The sequence below is a fragment of the Cryptococcus neoformans genome (genome assembly GCF_000091045.1).
Source record: "Cryptococcus neoformans var. neoformans JEC21 chromosome 13 sequence".
In the NCBI taxonomy this organism is placed as follows: domain Eukaryota; kingdom Fungi; phylum Basidiomycota; class Tremellomycetes; order Tremellales; family Cryptococcaceae; genus Cryptococcus; species Cryptococcus deneoformans.
The window spans coordinates 422,501-442,500 of record NC_006682.1 but is presented as its reverse complement, the minus strand read 5'-3'; the positions used below and the strand labels follow the sequence as shown (position 1 = coordinate 442,500).

General features: G+C 49.6%; 8 protein-coding genes across 8 annotated transcripts in view; 5 read left to right on the top strand and 3 right to left on the bottom strand.

Annotated features, from left to right (window-relative positions):
* The window catches only part of CNM01510 (expressed protein), a 2,380-nt gene extending 885 nt beyond the window's left edge, over positions 1-1,495 (bottom strand). Inside the window, exons 1-9 of the mRNA XM_024658306.1 lie at positions 1,281-1,495; positions 1,106-1,223; positions 1,025-1,031; positions 950-972; positions 787-876; positions 587-703; positions 373-523; positions 233-310; positions 70-155 (exon numbers count right to left, since the gene is read on the bottom strand). Coding sequence (XP_024513957.1) covers positions 70-155; positions 233-310; positions 373-523; positions 587-703; positions 787-876; positions 950-972; positions 1,025-1,031; positions 1,106-1,223; positions 1,281-1,452 — 842 coding nt within the window. The 5' untranslated portion in view covers positions 1,453-1,495. The remainder of the gene's footprint in view (positions 1-69; positions 156-232; positions 311-372; positions 524-586; positions 704-786; positions 877-949; positions 973-1,024; positions 1,032-1,105; positions 1,224-1,280) is intronic.
* Positions 1,496-1,655: 160 nt separating this feature from the next.
* On the top strand, positions 1,656-6,595 carry CNM01500 (conserved hypothetical protein). The gene is made up of 19 exons (XM_024658305.1): positions 1,656-1,822; positions 1,879-2,092; positions 2,145-2,176; positions 2,221-2,338; positions 2,391-2,428; positions 2,476-2,525; positions 2,576-2,953; positions 3,019-3,790; positions 3,896-4,079; positions 4,173-4,254; positions 4,332-4,427; positions 4,493-4,582; positions 4,698-4,800; positions 4,946-5,205; positions 5,294-5,334; positions 5,421-5,438; positions 5,512-5,665; positions 5,786-6,193; positions 6,261-6,595. The coding sequence occupies exons 1-19, from the start codon at positions 1,663-1,665 to the stop codon at positions 6,423-6,425; spliced, it is 3,363 nt and encodes a 1,120-aa protein (XP_024513959.1). The 5' UTR covers positions 1,656-1,662; the 3' UTR covers positions 6,426-6,595.
* CNM01490 (hypothetical protein) lies at positions 6,467-7,536 on the bottom strand. Its single transcript, XM_024658304.1, has 5 exons — positions 7,416-7,536; positions 7,353-7,371; positions 7,273-7,287; positions 7,092-7,213; positions 6,467-7,014 (listed from the first exon to the last, which is right to left on the bottom strand). Exons 1-5 carry the CDS (start codon positions 7,500-7,502, stop codon positions 6,616-6,618), a joined length of 642 nt encoding a protein of 213 aa, XP_024513961.1. The 5' UTR covers positions 7,503-7,536; the 3' UTR covers positions 6,467-6,615.
* Positions 7,537-7,747: 211 nt separating this feature from the next.
* On the top strand, positions 7,748-14,100 carry CNM01480 (expressed protein). The gene is made up of 21 exons (XM_024658303.1): positions 7,748-8,112; positions 8,161-8,187; positions 8,235-8,365; positions 8,417-9,240; positions 9,293-9,691; positions 9,751-10,003; positions 10,073-10,101; positions 10,154-10,237; positions 10,366-10,446; positions 10,536-10,609; positions 10,732-10,769; positions 10,852-10,911; positions 10,978-11,004; positions 11,086-11,190; positions 11,257-11,292; positions 11,347-11,413; positions 11,471-11,503; positions 11,553-13,025; positions 13,081-13,248; positions 13,307-13,374; positions 13,424-14,100. Exons 1-19 carry the CDS (start codon positions 7,766-7,768, stop codon positions 13,166-13,168), a joined length of 4,176 nt encoding a protein of 1,391 aa, XP_024513963.1. The 5' UTR covers positions 7,748-7,765; the 3' UTR covers positions 13,169-13,248; positions 13,307-13,374; positions 13,424-14,100.
* CNM01470 (RNA processing-related protein, putative) lies at positions 13,178-16,519 on the bottom strand. The gene is made up of 15 exons (XM_024658302.1): positions 15,865-16,519; positions 15,711-15,809; positions 15,588-15,654; positions 15,405-15,537; positions 15,249-15,345; positions 15,148-15,197; positions 14,972-15,094; positions 14,786-14,911; positions 14,618-14,740; positions 14,499-14,557; positions 14,406-14,444; positions 14,264-14,350; positions 14,089-14,206; positions 13,816-14,023; positions 13,178-13,747 (listed from the first exon to the last, which is right to left on the bottom strand). The coding sequence occupies exons 1-15, from the start codon at positions 16,427-16,429 to the stop codon at positions 13,287-13,289; spliced, it is 2,355 nt and encodes a 784-aa protein (XP_024513964.1). The 5' UTR covers positions 16,430-16,519; the 3' UTR covers positions 13,178-13,286.
* A 139-nt stretch (positions 16,520-16,658) lies between these two features.
* On the top strand, positions 16,659-17,930 carry CNM01460 (cytoplasm protein, putative). Its single transcript, XM_568453.2, has 6 exons — positions 16,659-16,788; positions 16,845-16,918; positions 16,971-17,080; positions 17,135-17,323; positions 17,375-17,434; positions 17,490-17,930. Exons 1-6 carry the CDS (start codon positions 16,730-16,732, stop codon positions 17,499-17,501), a joined length of 504 nt encoding a protein of 167 aa, XP_568453.1. The 5' UTR covers positions 16,659-16,729; the 3' UTR covers positions 17,502-17,930.
* Positions 17,931-17,932: 2 nt separating this feature from the next.
* On the top strand, positions 17,933-19,702 carry CNM01450 (conserved hypothetical protein). The gene is made up of 7 exons (XM_568455.2): positions 17,933-18,318; positions 18,373-18,770; positions 18,837-19,008; positions 19,067-19,136; positions 19,192-19,224; positions 19,295-19,416; positions 19,501-19,702. The coding sequence occupies exons 1-7, from the start codon at positions 17,994-17,996 to the stop codon at positions 19,656-19,658; spliced, it is 1,278 nt and encodes a 425-aa protein (XP_568455.1). The 5' UTR covers positions 17,933-17,993; the 3' UTR covers positions 19,659-19,702.
* Positions 19,703-19,876: 174 nt separating this feature from the next.
* CNM01440 (alpha DNA polymerase, putative) overlaps positions 19,877-20,000 on the top strand; it is a 2,682-nt gene continuing 2,558 nt past the window's right edge. The window contains exon 1 of the mRNA XM_024658301.1: positions 19,877-20,000. This exon is cut by the window's right edge and continues 48 nt beyond it. Coding sequence (XP_024513965.1) covers positions 19,961-20,000 — 40 coding nt within the window. The 5' untranslated portion in view covers positions 19,877-19,960.

Sequence of the window (20,000 nt, the reverse complement as noted above, 5' to 3'; positions counted from 1 at the left end):
GTCAAAACAGAAGGCAAGGGTGTGATGAAATGAAGTGAAATAAGGAGAAAAAATGAGCGTAGGACGTACCGCTTGACACCTAGGGAGACTTCTAATGCACGTTGATGCGCCTCTGGTGATCGTGTACGGATAACGATGAAAAGCGTCTCTGGATCCTACAGCGCAGTTGTCAGTCAAACTGCGCCTATGGATGAAAACAAAATACGAAAAAAAAGCTAGATCTCGGACTGACTTCGAGGAGGCCCACAGCTCGCGCAATGTGATCATCGATACTGGTATTCTTCCCCACGATAATTTCATTCGGGTTTTCCTAAAAAAAAATTCTCATCAGCACTGAACCCCGAGTGTCATTGTACAAGACATAAAACTCACAGGCTCGAAATCTTCTTCGCTTATAACCCTCTCAGGGACGGGCGGAGAGTCCTTGGAAGGTAACGGAGGGGAGGGTGCGGATGCTGATTTGGATAACTTTGAAGATAATGTGGTGCTCCGATCTTCACCTGCGTCTAAAAGGCATAACAAACTGCATGGACATTGGCTTGGGAGGAAAACGGTTTACAATTCTAACGGGGGAAGAGATACGTACCTAGCTACGAGCAAAGTCTCAAGTCCTCGAAGGTCCTTGATTTCATTAGGAAAACGATCGATATTGTAGTGCAATATCTGTATTTTTGCGGGCTCCTTCTTATCCGCTTCTCTTGCTCTAAAGAGAAAAAGTAAAAAGGTCAGCAACCAGCCTCCCTCCCAGAAATATGGATGGGGTAGATCTCTGGGTATACAGCTTACAGGCATATTTCAACAGGTGGATCGGGCTTGCGGTCCATTGTGCAGATATAGTCTCTGCCGTATATCTCGCGGCGCCATCGATACTTGTTGCTACAAAGGCGAACGTTTTCCCCGATCAGTGATGCTTGTACATGCATTGATTGGGATATATTCAGTAACGTACCCCTCGAAGATGAATGACCATTCCTTTTTTTGGGTCAGCACGGGACTCGTCGTCGTATATGGTCAGAGGCCTTACAAAGTTACTGTCCCTGGGAGTCAGCTCGGACACTTGCAGCAAACTGTGGTTTCTGGCTAGGTAAAACCACACTCGACTCACATCTTTCCTGTGAAATCAAAAGGGATATCTTCATCTGGCCCGTGTAGTTGCAGCCGTCTCTTTTTGGCTTTCTCTATAGTGTACCCTGCAGAAGCAAGTCTGGCTCCTGACAAGACATCTGTATAGTACTCTGATATGGGCTTTGTAGCGGGCAAAGTGTAATGGAGGTACATACCGTAGATGGCAGAAGAATAGCTCTCATCGTGTCTCGTCTCCTTTACACGGGCGTACCGCGGCTCTTCGTAGCCTGTTGCTGGGCCCATTGACTCCACGAGTTGGAGGACGGCAGGGTCTGTGCTGGAGGCGTGTATGGTGAGCGTGTAGCATGACTTGTCTCTGAGCGACATGGCTGTGTGGAGTAGAGATGCCGATGTATCGCTGTCGATGACATGCACAGCAGCAGAGAACGAAGGCTGTGGGTTTAATAATTATTTGTTTACGCATTACGTAGTGGCGGGCGCCGCATGACCGGCGGGGAACGCAAACAACGCAACTCAAGCAGGCTGTTCAGATCTCGCTATAATCTATTCTCCGTTCCCCCCCCCCCCCCCCCCACGATGCCCGACCCGCCCCCCTCGCGCATACAGTCCCTCGCAAACGCGCTCCGCATCCCGTCGTGGTTCACTCCTTCGCTCACAGACCGCAGGCAGTGGAAAAACTTTGCACGATGTATCCTCGCAACCTTTGCTACTCTCGTCTTGATGGTATGCCAGAACTGCAAGTCTTCTCTTCGCAAGCATACCAGCACCATATAGCTCACAGCCCTTCTGCAGCCCTCGATAAGCTCGGCTCCGCTGCCTTTTTCGCCCCGCTCGTCTCGCAAATGTTACCGCCTTATATGGCCCTCAGTATCTACATCTTTGCATTGCTAACGCTCGTCGTCGGTCTTTGCTTCGGATGGGCATGGGGTGTCGCAGCCATGGCTGCGGCCCTCAGGGCAAGGAGCCAGTCGCTGTACCAGTCACAGTTACAGACAGAGAGTTCTGGGTGAGTGGGCTGGTTGTCTTGGCAGCCATGCAGGTGTACTAAGTATTCTCAGTTACGACTCATCAGTCAGTACAGCACTGCAATGTATGTAACCAGCACCCTTAACGCTGCCGCTAACAGTCTTCCAGTCCAAGCCTCCATCTTTCGTGCAGCTTTTCTCGATCCCCGTTCGTCAGCCGTTTACGGTGTCTTCTTGTTTTTCGGGGCGTATGGCCTTGGCTTTCTGCGGGCGACAAATCCGAAACTGTAAGCTGTTTCATTGTTGGTATAACATTGATGCATAGCTGACAGCCACTAGAACGCTCGGTTGTATCTTTGGAACTATCATCATCGACTGTAAGCAAACAACCATACCCCTACTCACCGTTGCTGACTTTTACTAGTGATGTGCACAATCGGTCCTTTATTTCCCGTCGCTCAATATACCCTTGCTGTAAGCTTTCAAAAGCAGCCGTTGCGAGTTACATCTAATATTGTCTGCAGAAACAACTCCTCATCCCCGCGGCATGCTACATCGCCATCGCCCTGGCCTCCATCATCTTCATCTTCCCCCAAACACTCAACCACATCGTCCTCGACTCTCTCGACAAAACCATACTCACCCCCGCCATCTCCCTCCTCACCCTTCTTGAACAAGTCCTTGAGACTTCGCCTTCTGATACGGAAGCATGGGGTAAAGTGGCGGAAAAGGGGTATGAGACGAGGGAGCAGCTTGTGGGTGCTGTGGCAGCGTTGGAAGGTCAAACGGGAATGCTGCAACTAGAAATTACGAGGGGACAGATTGGCCCAAAGGATTTGGAAAAGATGTTTGCAAAGCTCAAGGTTTTGTGCGGTACCCTTTATGGCGTGACGAGCTTTGCCGTAAATCCCTCTCATCGTATTTCTGACCTTTTTTTTTTCCCTCGCGCTGACCCTTTTGACGATAGATCATCGTGGACGAACAAAACTTGAATCAAAGAGACATGCAAGAAAACGCCATGCCTCACCCCACTGTAGGCGCCCAAAAACACTGGGAACGTCTGGAAAAACACAACCACCCTTCCCGATCACTCGACGCCCTTGTGCCCATCCTCAACGAATCTTCCGCCGACCTCCGTCAAGCGTCTGTGAAAGCACTCAAAGACATCAGTCAATGGCTCACGCTCGTCAACCATACCCGATGGAAAAAAGTGCCGGCCGACGCCCCGCCCATATCACAGAGAGAAGAAAACCTGGAAAACGTCAAGCGGGCATTGAAAGAGTTTAGAGCATCTAAACAATTTGCGGTGTTGGAACCTTATCGACAGTTCTTTGATCCTATCACTGGAGAGATCAAGCCAGAAGCTCTCGAATCATACCGATACGTAACGAGGGACCTCTTCCGCGCTTACGTCCTCACATCCAACCTCACCAACTTTGCCCTCTCCCTCATCTCCTTCCTCTCTCTCACCTTGGAAATCGAAAGAGCCAACCCAAAGGCAAAGATCCAGCTGCCAAACAAGTTTGCGAAAATGCTGATCAAGAATGCGAATGATAAGAATGGGGGAGGGAATCCTTTGGATATGGGGTTGAAGGATACGGATGGGATTGATGAAGCTTCGGGAAGGACGAGTGAGGCGACGGAGGATGATGTGGATGATGATGATAATGACGATGCGAGTGAGACAAGTTTGGCCGTGAAGAAGAAGGAAAAGAAGGAGAAGAAGAAGAGGGTGTATGGTATGTCCCTCTCTTTACTCCCATCTCGATTTTTTTCTTGCCCCTCCGCATTCACGCGCTAACCAAATTATCTCCTCCTTCTCCTCATCATCATTATCATCACAGCCAAAGACCCCGATGCAGGTGATCCCCGAAACGCTCTTCAACGCCTTGGCCGACACATCTACTCGCTCTGGAAGGGCCTTACAGGCCATTCGGGTATATTCGCACTCAAATATGCTCTGGTGTCTGTTGCATTGTTCGTCCCTGCAGTCTGTGAGAACTCTGCCCAGTTTTTCTATGAGAACAGGTATGTTAAAAAGAATCGTTTATATTCAAGAACCCGAATGGGAGAAAAAAAAAAAAAGAGGACGAGGCTAACGGGAAGCGGATTGAAAAAAAGAGGATTATGGGCTTTGATCATGGCACAGACCGGGATGGGTGTGTTTACAGGTGAACAAATCACGTCTTTCTTCGTTCGAATGGTGAGGCCTTCATCTTAAGCTGTTTTCTCTCTCTTGTCTCCAAAACACGATATCTTACCATGAGAGTCTTTTTTTAGGGCGGAACGGCGGCAGGTTTAGTGATAGGTATGCTCGCATGGTACATCGGTTCAGGCAACGGTAACGGGAACCCATACGGTATAACCGCTGCTACAGTAAGTCCTACTCTTTCCCCCTGGGCAGCGCTGACTAAAACCAAACCTGTTATTGTCCAATCTAGCTCGTTCTTATTGCACCATGCTTGTTCATCCGAATCGCAGTACCGATGGATAAAGCCGTCTTTTTCCTCATGACCAATGTCACCATCATGGTATGTTTTCTTATCCCTCTTCTTCCCCTCACACGCTCGCGCACACAACATTCATTCCACCAAAAAAAAAAGAAAAATAGACAATGTACTAGATGCTGATGGTCTGAGATGACAGTTTGTGGTGGGATACTCTTGGGTGGATGACCATATTGTGCAGACTGCGAACCAAGGACACGGTGCAGGTCTCGCAGGTCGACGCGCGCTTCTAGTCATCATCGGTAAGCCGACCCCATTCCTCCGTCCCCTTCCCCGCTTCCACTTCCCCTTCCCCTTCCACTTCCCAATCCACGCAGCCCATCTGTCACGTATCAACTCTTCCTGAACAAACTAACCAACCAACCATTGTTCCTTTTTTTTTTGCAGGTTTCACAGCCGCATTCATCATGATGATCTTCCCCCGACCCAACTCTGCCCGAGCCCTCTTCCGCCGCCGTCTCGCCAAGAACATGTCGGATATCGGCGATCTCTACGGGAAAGTGGTGACGAATATAGAGAACGAAGTGGATGCTGCCGAATGGGGGAAAGAGGGGACTAGCACGCACAAACATATTAAAGGAGAGGTGGAGGGCGATGATGTGGAGAAGAGGAGGGCGCAGTATAGGGGGGTTTTCTTAAAGGTCATGGTCAGTTTCTTCTCTTCCCTTTTTCTGATGAAAGGGAGGGATGAGGATGGTGAGAGTTCAAGGTTGCTGATGAGGTGGTTGAAAATAGGGAAGGATGATGGGTATGAAGCCCCATTTATACTATGCTTCGTAAGTTCTCTCACCCAACCATCGACTTTTTTTTCTTCTCTTTGAAAATCCATGCTAAAAATCCGTTTTTCAAACCTTTTCCACAGCGCCGAACTCGGTCTCAAGTACGTCAAAACTCTACCGCTCTTTTTTATATATACCACACTCACTTTGACCACTTTACTTGAAAAAAAACAGAGGACCATGGCCTAAAAAGAAATACGCAAGGTTATACCGCACCCAAGGGCAGGTGCTCGCTACACTGGCCCTGTTAGCTGGGGCATACTCCCGTATGTCCCTTCTCACTTGTAAGCGGCTCGCCACAAAAAGCGACCTCATGCATCCCGCTTTCGTAAGTCCCAAAGTCGGCTTTCTCGGCTTCTTGTTTCCCACCGCCTTTTTTGGTCCCAACTTGCATGGCGCTGACCATTTTTAATCAAAATAAATAAATACACGGACGATGTGTTTATAGATTGCCGACTGCCTCTTGCTCTTCTCCACACTCCAACAATCGCTCCGAAACGGCCAACCTTTACCGGCCATGTTACCCATCTTTGAACGTCTCTCGATACATTCAAAACATGGGAATCTCAGTCGATTCGCCCAAGCCGCCAGCCAACAAGTTGATCGAGCAGAGGAGGGGAGTGAAAGGGGGGTTGGGGGGGAGGAGAAGAGGTCGTTGTTGCGAGAGCAGAGGGGCGGTGATAACATGATGGGTGGTGGTGAGAAGATGGAGAATGGAGAAAGGGAGGATGGGGATGTCCAGGAAGATAAAGATGAGATGCCGAGGGATGCAGATGGGAATGTGGATCAAACAGAGTTGGTAAGAAGGAATGCCGAAAAAGTGATGAAGGGTATGATAAACTGGGACAGCTGGCACGCAAGTCTTTTTTTTTTTTTTTTTTTTATCCTCGTCATTGAGCGTAGTGCTGACACTAATAAAAAAGGATGAACAATTCGCATTGTTTGCAACTGCCAACACCGCCTTGGTGCACATTGTGATCGGGCTCAACGATATGTACAGAGTCGTGAGGGATTTGGTCGGGGAAAAGGATTTGCATGGGTTGGATCGTGCGTCAGAGAGGTGGGCGACGGGAGCGTACGACGTTTAGCAGAGGAGTCTCGATTTAATGTGTCGGTATCATAGTCGGTCGAATCAAGTCGGATCATATATTAGCATCATTTGTAACACTTGGTATTTCTGCCTCTAGACTATTGACCAGCTTTGGAAAATCCGTTTGGTAGGCCAATTATCTATCGTGCATCACAACTTCTAACCGCCTTTTCCAAACCACCTAAAAACTAAGCGACAGTGTACATGGGGAAGTAATCAAATTTCCCATGCGGCACCGGCTCGCCGGCCCTTGGCACCCACTTCTTACTAATCAGAGCCGGCGGGGGAACGGGGGGCAACCCTTCCCCTTGGCCAGTCGTGAGACCTCCACCCAGATACGCCTTGCCTTGAGGCAGCTTTTGCAAAACGTCTGCCAGGGCGGGCACCTTGGTTGCAGGGACGACTTGCTGGGCGTCCGAAGGTGGGGATTGGGGGGCGATACCCGACGATTCCCACTTGGTCTCGACGGCTGTTTCGGGGGAAGGGAGGGAAGCGAGGGCGGGGGAGGAGAGGAGGAGGGTGGAGAGGTGGGACTGGGTGATGACCGAGGTCTGGGGGTAAGCGCGGCGAGCGTCACGCTTCCAGTACTACGAGTACGACAAGGGGTTAGCATAGGAAGTCGTGTTTACTTGTCACAAGGATCCCGTTCGCGAGACCGACGCACAGGGTTGAAGGCAGGGTCGCTGGCCTTGGTGGCAGGTGTCGCGTATGTCTCTGGTCGAGAAGCGGGTTGGGGGTACCGGTTTTCGGTAGGGATGGGAAGACCAGACGAGATTTCGGGGTTTACTATGCTGTCTCAGTACGAACTCCACAGTGCGACCTCACGGTGGGACCAAGACACCCACCGACGACAGAGTCCCCTGTTTACGACGCAACACATCTCGGTTAGTATGCTTCCCGTCGCCTGCGCTGGCATGCTACGCACTAAACTTTTTCCAGAAGCCCTGCGAGACGATGAGCACGGAATGGCAGCGGACGCGCGACTCACGGTGGGGGCGACGTGGTACTTTGTGTGGTCTGCGGACATGGGCTTTGGCTTGGCCGCATTTCTGAGGAGGGCGGTGGGGCGGACCATGGCGGGGGGGGGGGGTCACAAACGGGGGGGGGAGCAGTGACAACAGTCTCCAATGGCCATCTCAGCAAATCACCGCTCCCCCATCTCAGCCGCCACACCCGGCACCAGCGGGGATATGTCCACGTGCAGTTACGTAACTGCCCCGCGGCTTTCTTTGCCTCCACCACGGAGTGATCGCCGCCGGATACCTTTGTTCCTGGCCCCGGCTGCATTTTGCGGTTTCACACTCCCCCCCCCCCCCACCCCCCAGAAGGGCGGACACCATGGCAGACTTGAGCCAGCACGCAAACTACACCGCAGCGTACTCGGGCCTGCTCGACAACTTTTACCTCACTGTCGCAATCGCAGGCGCGTGCCTCGTCGGCTATGAGATCGAGGCCCACATTCCCCGCCAGAGGGGCAGAGACGGCCCTCGGCAGCGGTTGGCGGTGAGAGTGTACAATGCGCTGGCCCGGCAGCGGAGGACGCGGAAGGATCCCGGGGTCCCGCACCAGTCGAGGCAGCGCAGGCGCAGCTGGAGGCTGAGCAGCGAAGGGCTGGTCGCGGGTGACACGCCGGCGGATCCGGAGAGGGAGCGGCTGGGATCCCGCGAGAGCTGGGAGTTTGGCTAGTGGGTAGACATGCAGTGCTGCCATGCCTTGCGCTGACACGTTTACAGCATCTTCCAGCCGAAAGCATGGGCAGTGTAAGTCCCGAGCCACAAGGCTGAGCCACGCTGACAGGCGGTTTCAGGAATGCCTGTCGTCCACTCCCCAGATGGCCTCTGGCCTGGATAGGCACTGCTCTGAAATTCAGAGAACAAGACATGCCTGCAAAGTGCGGCCTTGATCTCACATTGCACGCGCGATTCCTCCGTGGCTGCTGTAAGTAGACACATCTCCGGCGACCCAGCTAAACCGTATGACTTTGAGCAGTCTTCTACACCCTCCTCCAAACACTCATCATCATGCCTATCCTCATGCCTCTCCACATCTTCTACTCCCCCAAAGACATTGCCTCTACCTCCATGCTCCGTGCTTCCATCTCATCTCTCGTCCAATCGTCCGGGTCCAGGTGGCTCTGGGTACACGCCCTGCTGATATGGTGGGTATCCATCACATGGACATGCACCGTCCTCTGGATCACCTGGGGCGGACTCGCTTATCGACGTCGGGAAATCAGAGCTTTGGCAGCAAAAGTCCAAAAAGAGAGAGCGAGTAAGCGTGTTGCGTCCGGAGGAGAGGAAGGTATGGCGGTACTGGAAGATTGCGAGGGAATCAAGCGATTTCGGACGGTGATGGTCCTCAATATCCCTCCGGATATGCGAGACGAAAATGTCCTTCAAGACTATTTCGACCACTATATCGACAAATATCATCAACGGAAACAAGGTCCTTCTAAACGTAAACCCCTGGCCAAGATGTTTAGACAAGCGATCCCTATCGGCCAAAACCCATCGTACTCTGTAGACGTCGGACCGTCAGAAAAATCAAGTGTGGAAGATATCGTCTTGGTGCGCAAACTTGGCGTACTGATCAATCTCCGTTCAAGGCGAGAAGAGGTTTTGAAAAAGCTAGAGATTGCTCATACCGAATTGGCCAAACGGGTCCTTGCAGACGTGGCCAAGTACTATAAACGGCCAAAAGCCCTCTATTCTATCAAAGATCCAGCCAGGGCTGCGCGGATGTCTATCCTGGTCGAAAAGCTTGGTCGATTCACTGAACCAAAATCTCCACATGGCGACAAGACTGTTTGGGATGTAAGTTATCCCTCATCCGTCTTTACGGCTCCTAACGTCGTCTCCATTTTAGGCACTTCACTCGGTTCCTCGAGAATGTCTCGACCCATACCAAGCCATGACCCACTCCAAACCGTTATCCATCTTGCACGACCAAAACCCGCCTCTGATCGACTACCTCACCACCAAACTCGCCTACCTCACCCATCTCCTCACCGAATCCCTCTCCAAACCGCTCGAATCCTACGCTACCGCCTCTACCGCCTTTGTCACTTTTCGAGACGCCAAAACGGCGAGGTTGGTGTTGAAAATTCTGGATAGTCATCCAAAAAGGAGTTTGGCGTGCAAGACGGTCCCAGCACCCGATTGGACGGATTTGCTATGGCCAAGGCTGGGGAAAAGCGTCTACAGGTCAGAGTTTGTAAGAGGATGGGCCGTCTATCTCGGCGTTTGGGCATTCACCCTCGCCTGGGTAAGTCGTCACTGCCTCCTCATTCACCCCATCCCTTCTTTTAACCACCTTTTCTGCAGATATTCCCAGTCTCCCTCCTTTGCGCCCTTGCATCCCTCACAAACATTGCAGGCTTCATAAAACCCCTCAAAGCATTCCTCGACAACAACCCCAAAGCCGCTTCCGCCATCACCTCCCTCGCCCCCGTCATCTTGGTCGCACTGCTAACACTGGCGATATGCCCCATTTTGTTGGTGATCGCCAACAAGGCGGAGACGATTATGACAAGGTTGGGCGTGCATAATAGTGTTTTGGAGCGGTTTTGGAAGTTTTGTGAGTCGTCGATCGTCGTTTTTATTTTTGATTTGTTGAGAGGTGAAAAAGGCTAAATGGAAGATATAGTGATGGTGAACGGTGTCGTCTTTTTCGCTGTAAGCCTCTCCATTCTCGATAACAGTATTAAACCTAAACCACTGGCTATAGATTGGACAATCAGCTATCGAAGCGTATCTCACAGCATTCCAAACAAATGATTTTGATCCCCTTCCGATCGTCGCTTCGGCTTTTGTAAGTCCATTGTTTTCCAATTTTCTGCACGTTCAATTAGGTCTTGTATCTGGTATGCGGGGGGGGGGGGGGGGGGGCACGGGCGAAAATGCAACTTGCTGACGCTTTATCGTTCCACGGAAAATTAGCCGACGGCCGCACCGTATTTTGCTTCGTACATTCTACTCCAAGTTGCTATCCAGCCATTCTTTGAGGTATTCCGGTTTGGGGTACGTCCTTCTTCCCCTCAACCAACTGAAAACACTGCGTTATGCCCTCGACTGATTATTTTAATTCTCCTGATTAATCACACACAAAGCTGCCTGCGATTGTTTACGTCTTTGGAACCCGTCGATCCGTCATTCCTCGTCAACGGCGCTCTAGGACCCAATAGTACGTTTCTTCACCCTCCTCCACGCCACGCTCAAATCTTCTTTGCGCCCCCCCCCCCCCCCCCGCATTCGACCCGAGGAGAAAAAAAAAAAAGAGGAAAACTGACATGGGGTTTTCAACAGTCCGACATTCAGCCACTTTAGCCAGTTACCTCAACAACGTAAGCCAGTCCCTCCCAATCCTGTCATACGATCCACGCAGAACCTAAAGCTGATTATTTTCTTTTGTTTCCCTTTCGGCAGTGCTGGCAGGAGCGATCATGCACCTCTTCATGCTTTTAAACCCGCTGGTTATAGCCTTTAGTAAGTGTTACAGATACACATCAATACCCACCTCCAGTGTACTCGTGCTGAATATGGTTGTCGCAGCGCTGGTGTTTTACGGCGCGTGCTATCGTAAGTCGTGTATCTCTCTCCTTCTTCTTCTTTTTTACTTTTATGAAACTGACTGACCTTTTTGACTTTTGCTACTGCTAGTGGTGTGGAAACGTCAGTTCATCTACGTCTATGGAAGACTTTATGAAGTCAACGGTCGTCGGTCGTGTATCAGGATCCAACGATACAGTATGGATGCCTTGGCCTGTACGTCCAGATTTCTTAGGGCTTTTGTTTTCTAACGCCCTGATACCCTTTTCTTGAGATATGCAGTGGCTCAATTCGTTCTCTTTGCATTCTTCATTTTGAGTGAGTTTAAAACGAAAGCGCGAAAAAAGGTTGGAAACTAAAGACCTTTTACAGACAAGGCAAAGGGACATGCTATTGCGACTGGAGTCCTCTTTGCATTGACTCTGATTAGCAAGATCATGTAATTACTCTTCTTTCTGGTCTCCTTGGGATGATTTGACTCACACTCTATCCGTAGAATCACCCGTGCGCTCAAAAAGCGATTCGACAGGTAAGCAACTGCTATCTGAGATGAGAACCCAAAAACTGACATCTCATAGACTGGATCACGAGGAAGCCGATATTCTCTGCCCGCCAGTGACTGCCACATCCGCCACAGGCAAACAAGGTGAAGGCGACAATACCACAATCCAGTACTCCTCCGACTCGTCTGACGAAGAGGATGGACGTCTAGGCGATGAAGAGTCGATAAGGCAGAGAAGCAAATGCGGGAAGATCCGACGCAACTTTGGTAACTGGACAATAAGCCGTGGACGCCACGGTAGACCCATATCCCTCCGAAAGCTTATCCCCTTTGATCGTACAATCTTCAACTCGCTTGATTCCAGAATCCAATTCGATCCAACCCCTAGCACTGAGACCCCACTAGACGACTACCTTGATCCTTTGACAACACTTTCTCCATCTCCGAATTCAGATGAACTTTCAATCGTTGTACCGCACCCACCACTCCCGCCATGGGAGGATATTCCTCCTTATCAACGATCGCGAGGGTACAATGACCAGCCGGCGTATACAGAAGGCTTTGAAGAGTTTTTATTACTCCAGCGCGATCCGAGGTCAACCATTGATCTGGATGATTGTGTAGAGATGCGGTTAGCGCTGACTTCTTCCAATGGAGGAACAGGGGTAATGGGAGATTGGTCGCTGGGCATCGAGAAGGATGATGCAGAGTTGGATGCGGAAGAAGATAAAGGTGAGGGCAGGCCGACAGCGTTCAGATCCAAGACCGAGCCGACCCTGTCCACTTTCCTGGATAACAAGGCAGGTTTACCTCTGATGCATCCTGAGATATGGGGTGAAGGGGGCGCGAACCTCTATCGAAGCCATACCGACTTTGGCGGTCTATATCAACCCCCTCCAAGCCCTACTGCTGAGCGAGATGGCGCAATCTCAATGCAGACATTCTCGGTTTCTTCGACGGGGGCTTTGCCATCAGATAGCCCTGAAATCCTGACAGCAGGTCATGAAGTTGGTTTATCCGCTTTGAGTCCCGGGTCTATTCCTTCGATAGTTCGTCGACGTAGCTTCCACGGAAGCAATGATGAGACCGATACTACCGTTTCCCCTGCGCCAAGGCCCGATTCTCACATCTCCTTTGGAGCCCTGGGCAAATCTCCTTCCGCTCGAAAGCCAAGTATCCTTCGCGCGCCAAGTATGCACAGTGCTTACACCCGCATGTCCCCACGCCTCGGACGGTCTGCCAGTACTTATTCATACACGCGAAATCGTTCGGCTAGCGGAGTGTCCGCTCAGCAACAAGCGCTTCTTAGTGAGGTAATCAAGGAAGAGGATAAGGCAAACAAGGATGCGGCAAGACAGGAGAAGGAGGACTTGGCAAAGGAAGAGGTAGAGGTCATGAAGGAACAGGAGAGGAGAAGAAAGGAAAGTCAAGGTGAGATGGTTGCGTCTGAGCTTGTTACCAGAAAAAGGACCAGAAAAGGCACAGGTTTCTCGATGAATAGCAGGAAATCAGATAGACGTGAAAGTGAGACGGGCCCACTTGCCAGAAGGTAAGTCTTTTTGTTATAGGCTATAAACGTCACTTGACTGACAACTGGTTTTAAGTAACAATGACAACAAGCAAAGCTCGGAGGCCTCTCATGAACGGTCAAGTGTAACCACCGCAAATCCAGCGGTCCCAGAGGCTGATTGATGCAAGGCAATAAGAAGTGAGCTGCATACAATGGCATGATATACAGATGCTGGGTATCTTGGGGCTCTATATTTATATTTGTATGTATTATATACGTTATGCGTGGCAACAAGCACCTTTACGGCTTTCTATGAGCAGATCTCCAAGCTTTTTTCCTCTTCTCATATGCCTTTCCACTCTCCTTAGCCTCCCTCCTCAACTTCAACGTGTGTTTCCCAGGTTTCTTCCATTGGATAGTCATTAACTGATCGCCAGATTTAACGGCTTCCTCTTCAGCAGAAGCAGGGACCAGGCTTTCTTCATTCTGAGTATCACTCTCTACATCTTTGACATCGTTGCCGATGTCATCGGTAGGTTCTGGTAGGTCGGTGAGAGACGCCGTTGCTGCATGACGGCCTGCCTCAATTGCTTGCCGCCTAGCCTCGTAATAACGAGTCATGCTCTCAACAGTATGGCCTTCAGGGATATACAATGATGCCATGTCGATCAACTTCTTCCGAAGACTCTGAGCACCCTTGCGAGCTTCTAGCTGGCCATTCTCGTCCATCTCCGTCTTGATTACAGAGTACTTGACAGTCCCTGAGAATACAGCATATGAGCAACCACTCCCCGGACACGGAAATTTGAAAAGAAATGGGACGACTTACATTCGGGTACTTTTCGAGTACGTTCATCGATGACGAAGGCGGGAATTTGGCCCTGAACAGGTTGACCATCAAGGAAGTTCTCCATGGTGATCGTGATTGCCTGAACAGGAGGCGGTCCTTTTTCATCTTTCCAGTGTTTGGGCTCTACATATGCCGTCACACTGTTTTGATCAATATTAGGAGTGTGTTTGATGATCATCTTTACGTCCTACAGAGACGGAAAAAAGAATTTATGAGCCAATGATAGACAAAGTGAACGGCCGCCCGACGTACGACACCAGAAAACGCTTTAACACTGAGGTCTAACAACTTCTGTAGAACGGTCACAGAGATCTTGAAAGCCGCATCGGCCATCTCGCTTGATCCGAAAATCCTTTGATCAATTTCAGTCCTATTTGGACGTCAGCATGGAAGAACATCATCTATTTGTGTCACGCGAAAGACTCACAGAGGGACATATTGGAAGCCGAAGATGCGAGAAGTGTTGTGATAAGCAAGGAAGATGCCATCCATGCCACCAATGCGAACTTGAAAGCTGTCTTTGGTCAGGTATGGCCCCACATATAAGACTTGTTCTCCATCCGTCTTACCTATATTTCAGCATGACTGCACGCATGAGATCATAGTACCTAAGACAGAGTCAGGAGACATGGCCATGGCTCGAAACAACACGATGAACTTACTCTCTCTCGTAAGATCCGGTGTACCCTCGGTCCTTGAAGATATCATAGACAGAGTTGGCCTACACCAAGAAGTTAAAATAATCATTACAACGTCGCCAAAGAAGAGTATAATGACTAACAAGGTAGTTTGCGGAATCATAACGAATAGGGAAGCACGCTCTGGTCTTGATATCAAAAACACCAGAGCCCGGCAAGTCAGGGTGATAGCAATCCAGTTGAGAACGGAGGAGCATGGAGCCAATCTACAAGTAGAAGAGTTGGCACAAGCTTTCGAGGTGTATACGTACTTTTTTGTAATGATAGGCTTCTCTTTCTGTTCTTTCCGCGTCTGAAACCGATTCTTCGGGACTTGAGAGAAGGAAGCGTTTTAAATCTTTTGCTTCGGAGGTGAGCATCTTCTCCAGAATGTGGCCCTAAGATTGGCTTAGTACACTGTAATTTGCAAAGATGAAAGGGAAAGGTAAAAACCTCACAAAATCACTGAGAATGTTGTCCACATCATACGTCTTGTCATTGTCCACAGAGTAAGTGCGTTTACCTAATCGATTTAAGACGATGGATGCTGGCAACTCTGCGCCTCGGGTAAAATCAGATCTCTACAGGATATGGGTCAGACTTTGGCTGCCTTTACTGGAAGAGCTGATCTTACTTCCGTTGAGAAATCCTGGCTTAATATCGAAGTATCAATACCTCTACCGCCTGCGAAGAAGATAAGAAGCTATATTATCGATCCTTGGGATATACACATACCGCTCAGGGCGAAATAAATTTGGCTTAGTGATTTGGACACAGTAGAAGTAGAGCCCAAGAATCGACACGCATACTTCTGCGCGAGGTCAAGTAATTCCTGCGCCCCCCATTGTGAGCAAAACCAAATCATTTTGAGAGTCCAATAATAATTCTCACTTTATCCTGCGATGGGGTGATATATGAAGGGCATCGATGGAAAGCAAAGTCTTGGGGTTGTGGAATGTCATTCAAACTGGCATCAAAGTTCCAAACCCCTGTCCGAGGATCGCGTAGCTGGTGAATGCCCGGACTGGCAGTAGGATTAGCGATGTCACATCAAGATAATGTCAAACACCATACCTGAATAACACTCTATTGAGGCCTTTTCGTAACCGAGCTACTTTCATTTCCCGGGGGGGGTTCACTTCTGCAATGCGACAGATGTTAGTATTGCCGCATAGAGACCGAAGCTATTGCACTGACCTCCTACAGGGATTCTACTGGCTGATAAAGACCCTGATTCAATAGGTTCTACTTCCTCAGATTCGATTACTGATTTGCTCGTGCCTTCAGAGAGTGCGTCTGGCGGATAAAACAAATGAGCAGGCGTAATACAACGGAAGGTGCGGCAACTTACCAGCTACCTCTCCTCCTGATGGGTATGAATCAATAGGCAGTTCGAAATCAGAATTTTCAATCCCCTGATTAACACTGTTGGTCGATAGATCTGGACTCTCGTCCGACGTCTGATTCCTGACATGACCAGCCGATGTCTTTAAGGAAAGCCTGCGCTTCCTATGTGCTTTTTGTCCCACTTTGCTTTCAGACAGTTCTAAGCTATTTTTTGAAGTGTTGTTGATTTTTAGTTGTGGGGCCTTGGTCCTCAGCCGTCTGCGGTACTCTAAACCCGAAGAAAATGAACTGAGGTCTACAGCGAGGTCAACCCTACCCTGCTGCCCAAGTGATTGACCCGCTTTCGGGGCTTCACCACTAGAGGTAGTTGGTTCATTAGATTGTTCTAGAGAGGATGCGGCATCTCTTCGACTTGTAAGATGCTTAGACGCTCGACGAGCCAGTTCGGCCACGCTGGTGGCAGGAGCTGTATCGACAAGACTCCTTGTGGCGGGGCGAGGGACGAAATGCGTCGCTGTCGCTCTGGTGCAGCGGAGAAGGGAAGCAGAGAGTTGAGCATGGGGGAGCATGGTCTGTGCTCTCGGGTTGGAAGGTTGGAAGGGTGGCGAGCGCTGGAGGGGGCTGAGGGCGGTTGACGTAACGTGGGCTGGGGAGTATATGTTTTTGAGGAGCGTCAATAGGGCGAGACAGACAGGTGGAGGCCACAAAAACAGCGGGTGTCAGGCACCTTTTGTTACGTAATATACCACTTGTGAAAAAAATAATAAAAAAAGTGAAAAAGGCGTCTCCACGGCGCAACACCACTTTTACTTTCGCCCCCATCATCATTTCTCACTCACCCAACCCAAAAAAGACCAACAAACACCAAAATGCTGATCTACCAGGACGTCCTTACCGGTGACGAGATGATCTCTGACGCCTTCCCTATGTACGTACACACCTGACAACTCCATGTTTCCCAGGTGTTGATGGGCCCCTTTCCAGCAAGGAGATCGGTGACATCGCCTACGAGGTTGACTGTGCCAACATCATCATCAAGGAGGGTGATGTTGACATTGGTAGGTACCTATCTGTAGCGTTAGCATGAGAAGTACTGACACTCTGCGGTAGGAGGTAACCCTTCCGCTGAGGAGGCCGCCGAGGCCCTTGAGGAGGGTGCCCAGCAGGTCAACAACGTTGTCCACTCTTTCCGACTCCAGTCCACTTCTTTCGACAAGAAGGTGAGGAATCTGTAACTCGGCACAGACGAACGACGCGCTGACCGCCGACCGCAGTCTTACCTTACCTACCTTAAGGGCTACATGAAGGCCATCAAGTCTAAGCTCCAGGAGTCCAACCCCGACCGAGTTGCTGCTTTCGAGAAGGGCGCTCAGGATTTCGCCAAGAAGATTGTTGCCAACTTCAAGGACTACGAGTTCTACATCGGAGAGAGCATGAACCCCGACGGCATGGTCTGCCTCCTTGTGAGTGATCTGCATAATGGAGACACAAGAGATGCTAATTCCGTCTTCTAGAACTACCGAGAGGACGGTGTCACCCCTTACTTCACCATGTGGAAGGACGGCCTTAAGGAGGTTGGTATCGCTTTCATCTTGCAAAACGCTTCATGTGCTAATACATCTCCTACAGATCAAGATCTAAGCGCGAATTATTATAAATTTGGTTGTTTTTATTATACGGCGCTGAGGCTTATGCATATTCATGCATGATAATATTCCGTGCATAAAACGAATTTGTAATGAAAACATTGGAGCATTTGTTGGGTACTTGTTTTATATAATTGCCCCCCGAAGGCGTCCGTCGTCGGAGAAAAAAAAACGAAAAAGTCTGAGCATCGCTAGTTTGTATAGGTCCCCTACTCCTTGCACTATGCACGAACTTCTACGCCTGGTCCCTATATTAACTCGAAGATGTTCTATCAACTTGCACGTCTTGCCAAACTCTTGCTTTCAAACACATTTGAACCTGACGTCGCTCGTCTCCGATAAGGCCAACCTCTGCTGCGTGTTGTTGTAGAACGCGAATTTACGGCTTCCATCGTCAAAGACACTTCAAAAGATACATTTCTACCACGACCAACACAGCTTGCTTTATAATACATTTAATACATCGCAAATACCAAATTTCACTAGCATGGAAAATGCCAGCTCCGCCTTAACCGCTTTCAGGCAAGCGGAGAAGCACTTCAAGAATCGAGCTAATAAAGATATCTACCCATCACTTCGTCAATGGCAAGACCGTTTGATCGACTTGTCCCGGCCAGATTCTCAAGAGGAGGATGAAATATGGGCCGCTGGGTGGTGGAGTCCTGATCATGACGTTGTGCCAGCAGCTACAAGTGGCAGACGGAGAAAGGGGGTGGAAAAAAAGGATAAAGGGGAGAGACCAGAGCTGGATATCGCGAGTCTTGAATCTTTGTCTTTACACGGTGGGAAGACTGGATATATCGTCGCTCCAGGTGCGTGTGCCCCTCCCCATCTGAGAGACCGCTGTAACAACTTTTGTGACACAGGATGTGTTCTTATACCTGGCTACCTCACGGTCGAACAGCAACTTTCCTTCCTGCATGATTCCCTTGCCCGATACACTCTCCCACCTAACCCTCTCTCGCTTAGCACTCATTACGATCTTCCTCCCAACCTTTTCTCCTTATTTGTCTCAAACCCGGAAGCGACCGTTCTTCCGAAACACATGACTGGCACAGTCAACCCCGAAGCACTTGCCTCCGCTTCCCAACCAAAGAGCAGGAAATTGAATGATACAGAACCGGCATCAGTGATAGGGTATGAAGAGATTGTAGCTCGAAATAAAGCTTGGACAGGGGATTTGCCTAGCGACAAGCTGGGAGCAAAAGAGGTGAGGAAGCTTTGGAAGGAAATTCGCTGGGCGAATCTGGGATGGGTATATCAAGTAAGTTTCATTTTTGTTGTCAATAGTCTGCAATGTAACTTTGCTCATCATCATTTGATTAATTAGTGGTCGACAAAATCGTATGATTTCGCACCAGAAACCCCAATACCTTTCCCCGCTCCGCTCGCCGATCTTTGCTCCGAAGCAGTAGCATCAGTGCCGTGGGAGAATGTGTTCTCTTCAGTATCGGATCCAGACGCTTCAACATATGGTTGGCAATCTTGGCCAAGAGATTACAGTACGTCTTCTCACATTAATTGAATCGCTTTGAAATCAAATCTGACTTGTGGTGATAGAGCCTGATACGGGCATTGTCAACTTTTATCAGCTGAATGATACACTCATGGCACACGTCGATCGTGCAGAGTGAGTTTGACAAACCCCAAAGAGTCACAACCATCTTGCTGACCCATAGAAACAGACTAGATCCCGCTCGACCGCTGGTTTCAGTCTCGTAAGTATTCGGATCCATCCTCTCTCCCACTCTCTTCTCGCTGGTCCTCGTATAACTAACTCCAATCCAGTTTGGGGCACGCTGCAATCCTTCTTTTGGGTTCTGACTCTCGTGATGAAGTCCCTAGACCGATAATACTTCGTTCCGGCGATATGCTGATCATGAGCGGTAAAGGCAGACAGTCTTATCATGGTAAGCTACTTTTCTTAAATACCTGTCTCCCCAGTCCTCTGGACCGTCCTGAAGGAAGATGCTTATAAACGCTATGCTGGACAGGTGTACCCCGTATCCTGGAAGGGAGCCTTCCATCACATTTCTTGGTACAGGAAAGTGACTCTGAGGAGATGAAGGCAGCGAAGAATTGGATAAGTACAGCTAGGATTAACATCAATGCTAGACAAGTCTTTCCACCAGGTTTCAAAAGAGTAAATTGACTAGCATCACACATCCGAATATATGCATACTACAATATTGCCCTCCTCCGTCGACATATCGTAAAAGGCGTTGCATCCGTCTAACTGTACTCGTAGTCACGCATCCCATATAAGAAAGAAGTATTACGTAAAGTATCTAAACGCGTCTGCAGTAATAATGGCTGCCAGTAAAAGGACGCGTTTTTGAGCCTGTTTAGCTCATGTTCAATCGCGAATCTATCACATCCCATAGTTGACTGCCCTTCTTCGTCTTTTCGATCCGAAGCCTTCCATTCATATCAACAGGTATTGGAGGGTCTGCCATGTCTTCTTCCGACAGCACTGCTCGTCAGGAGCTCGGTG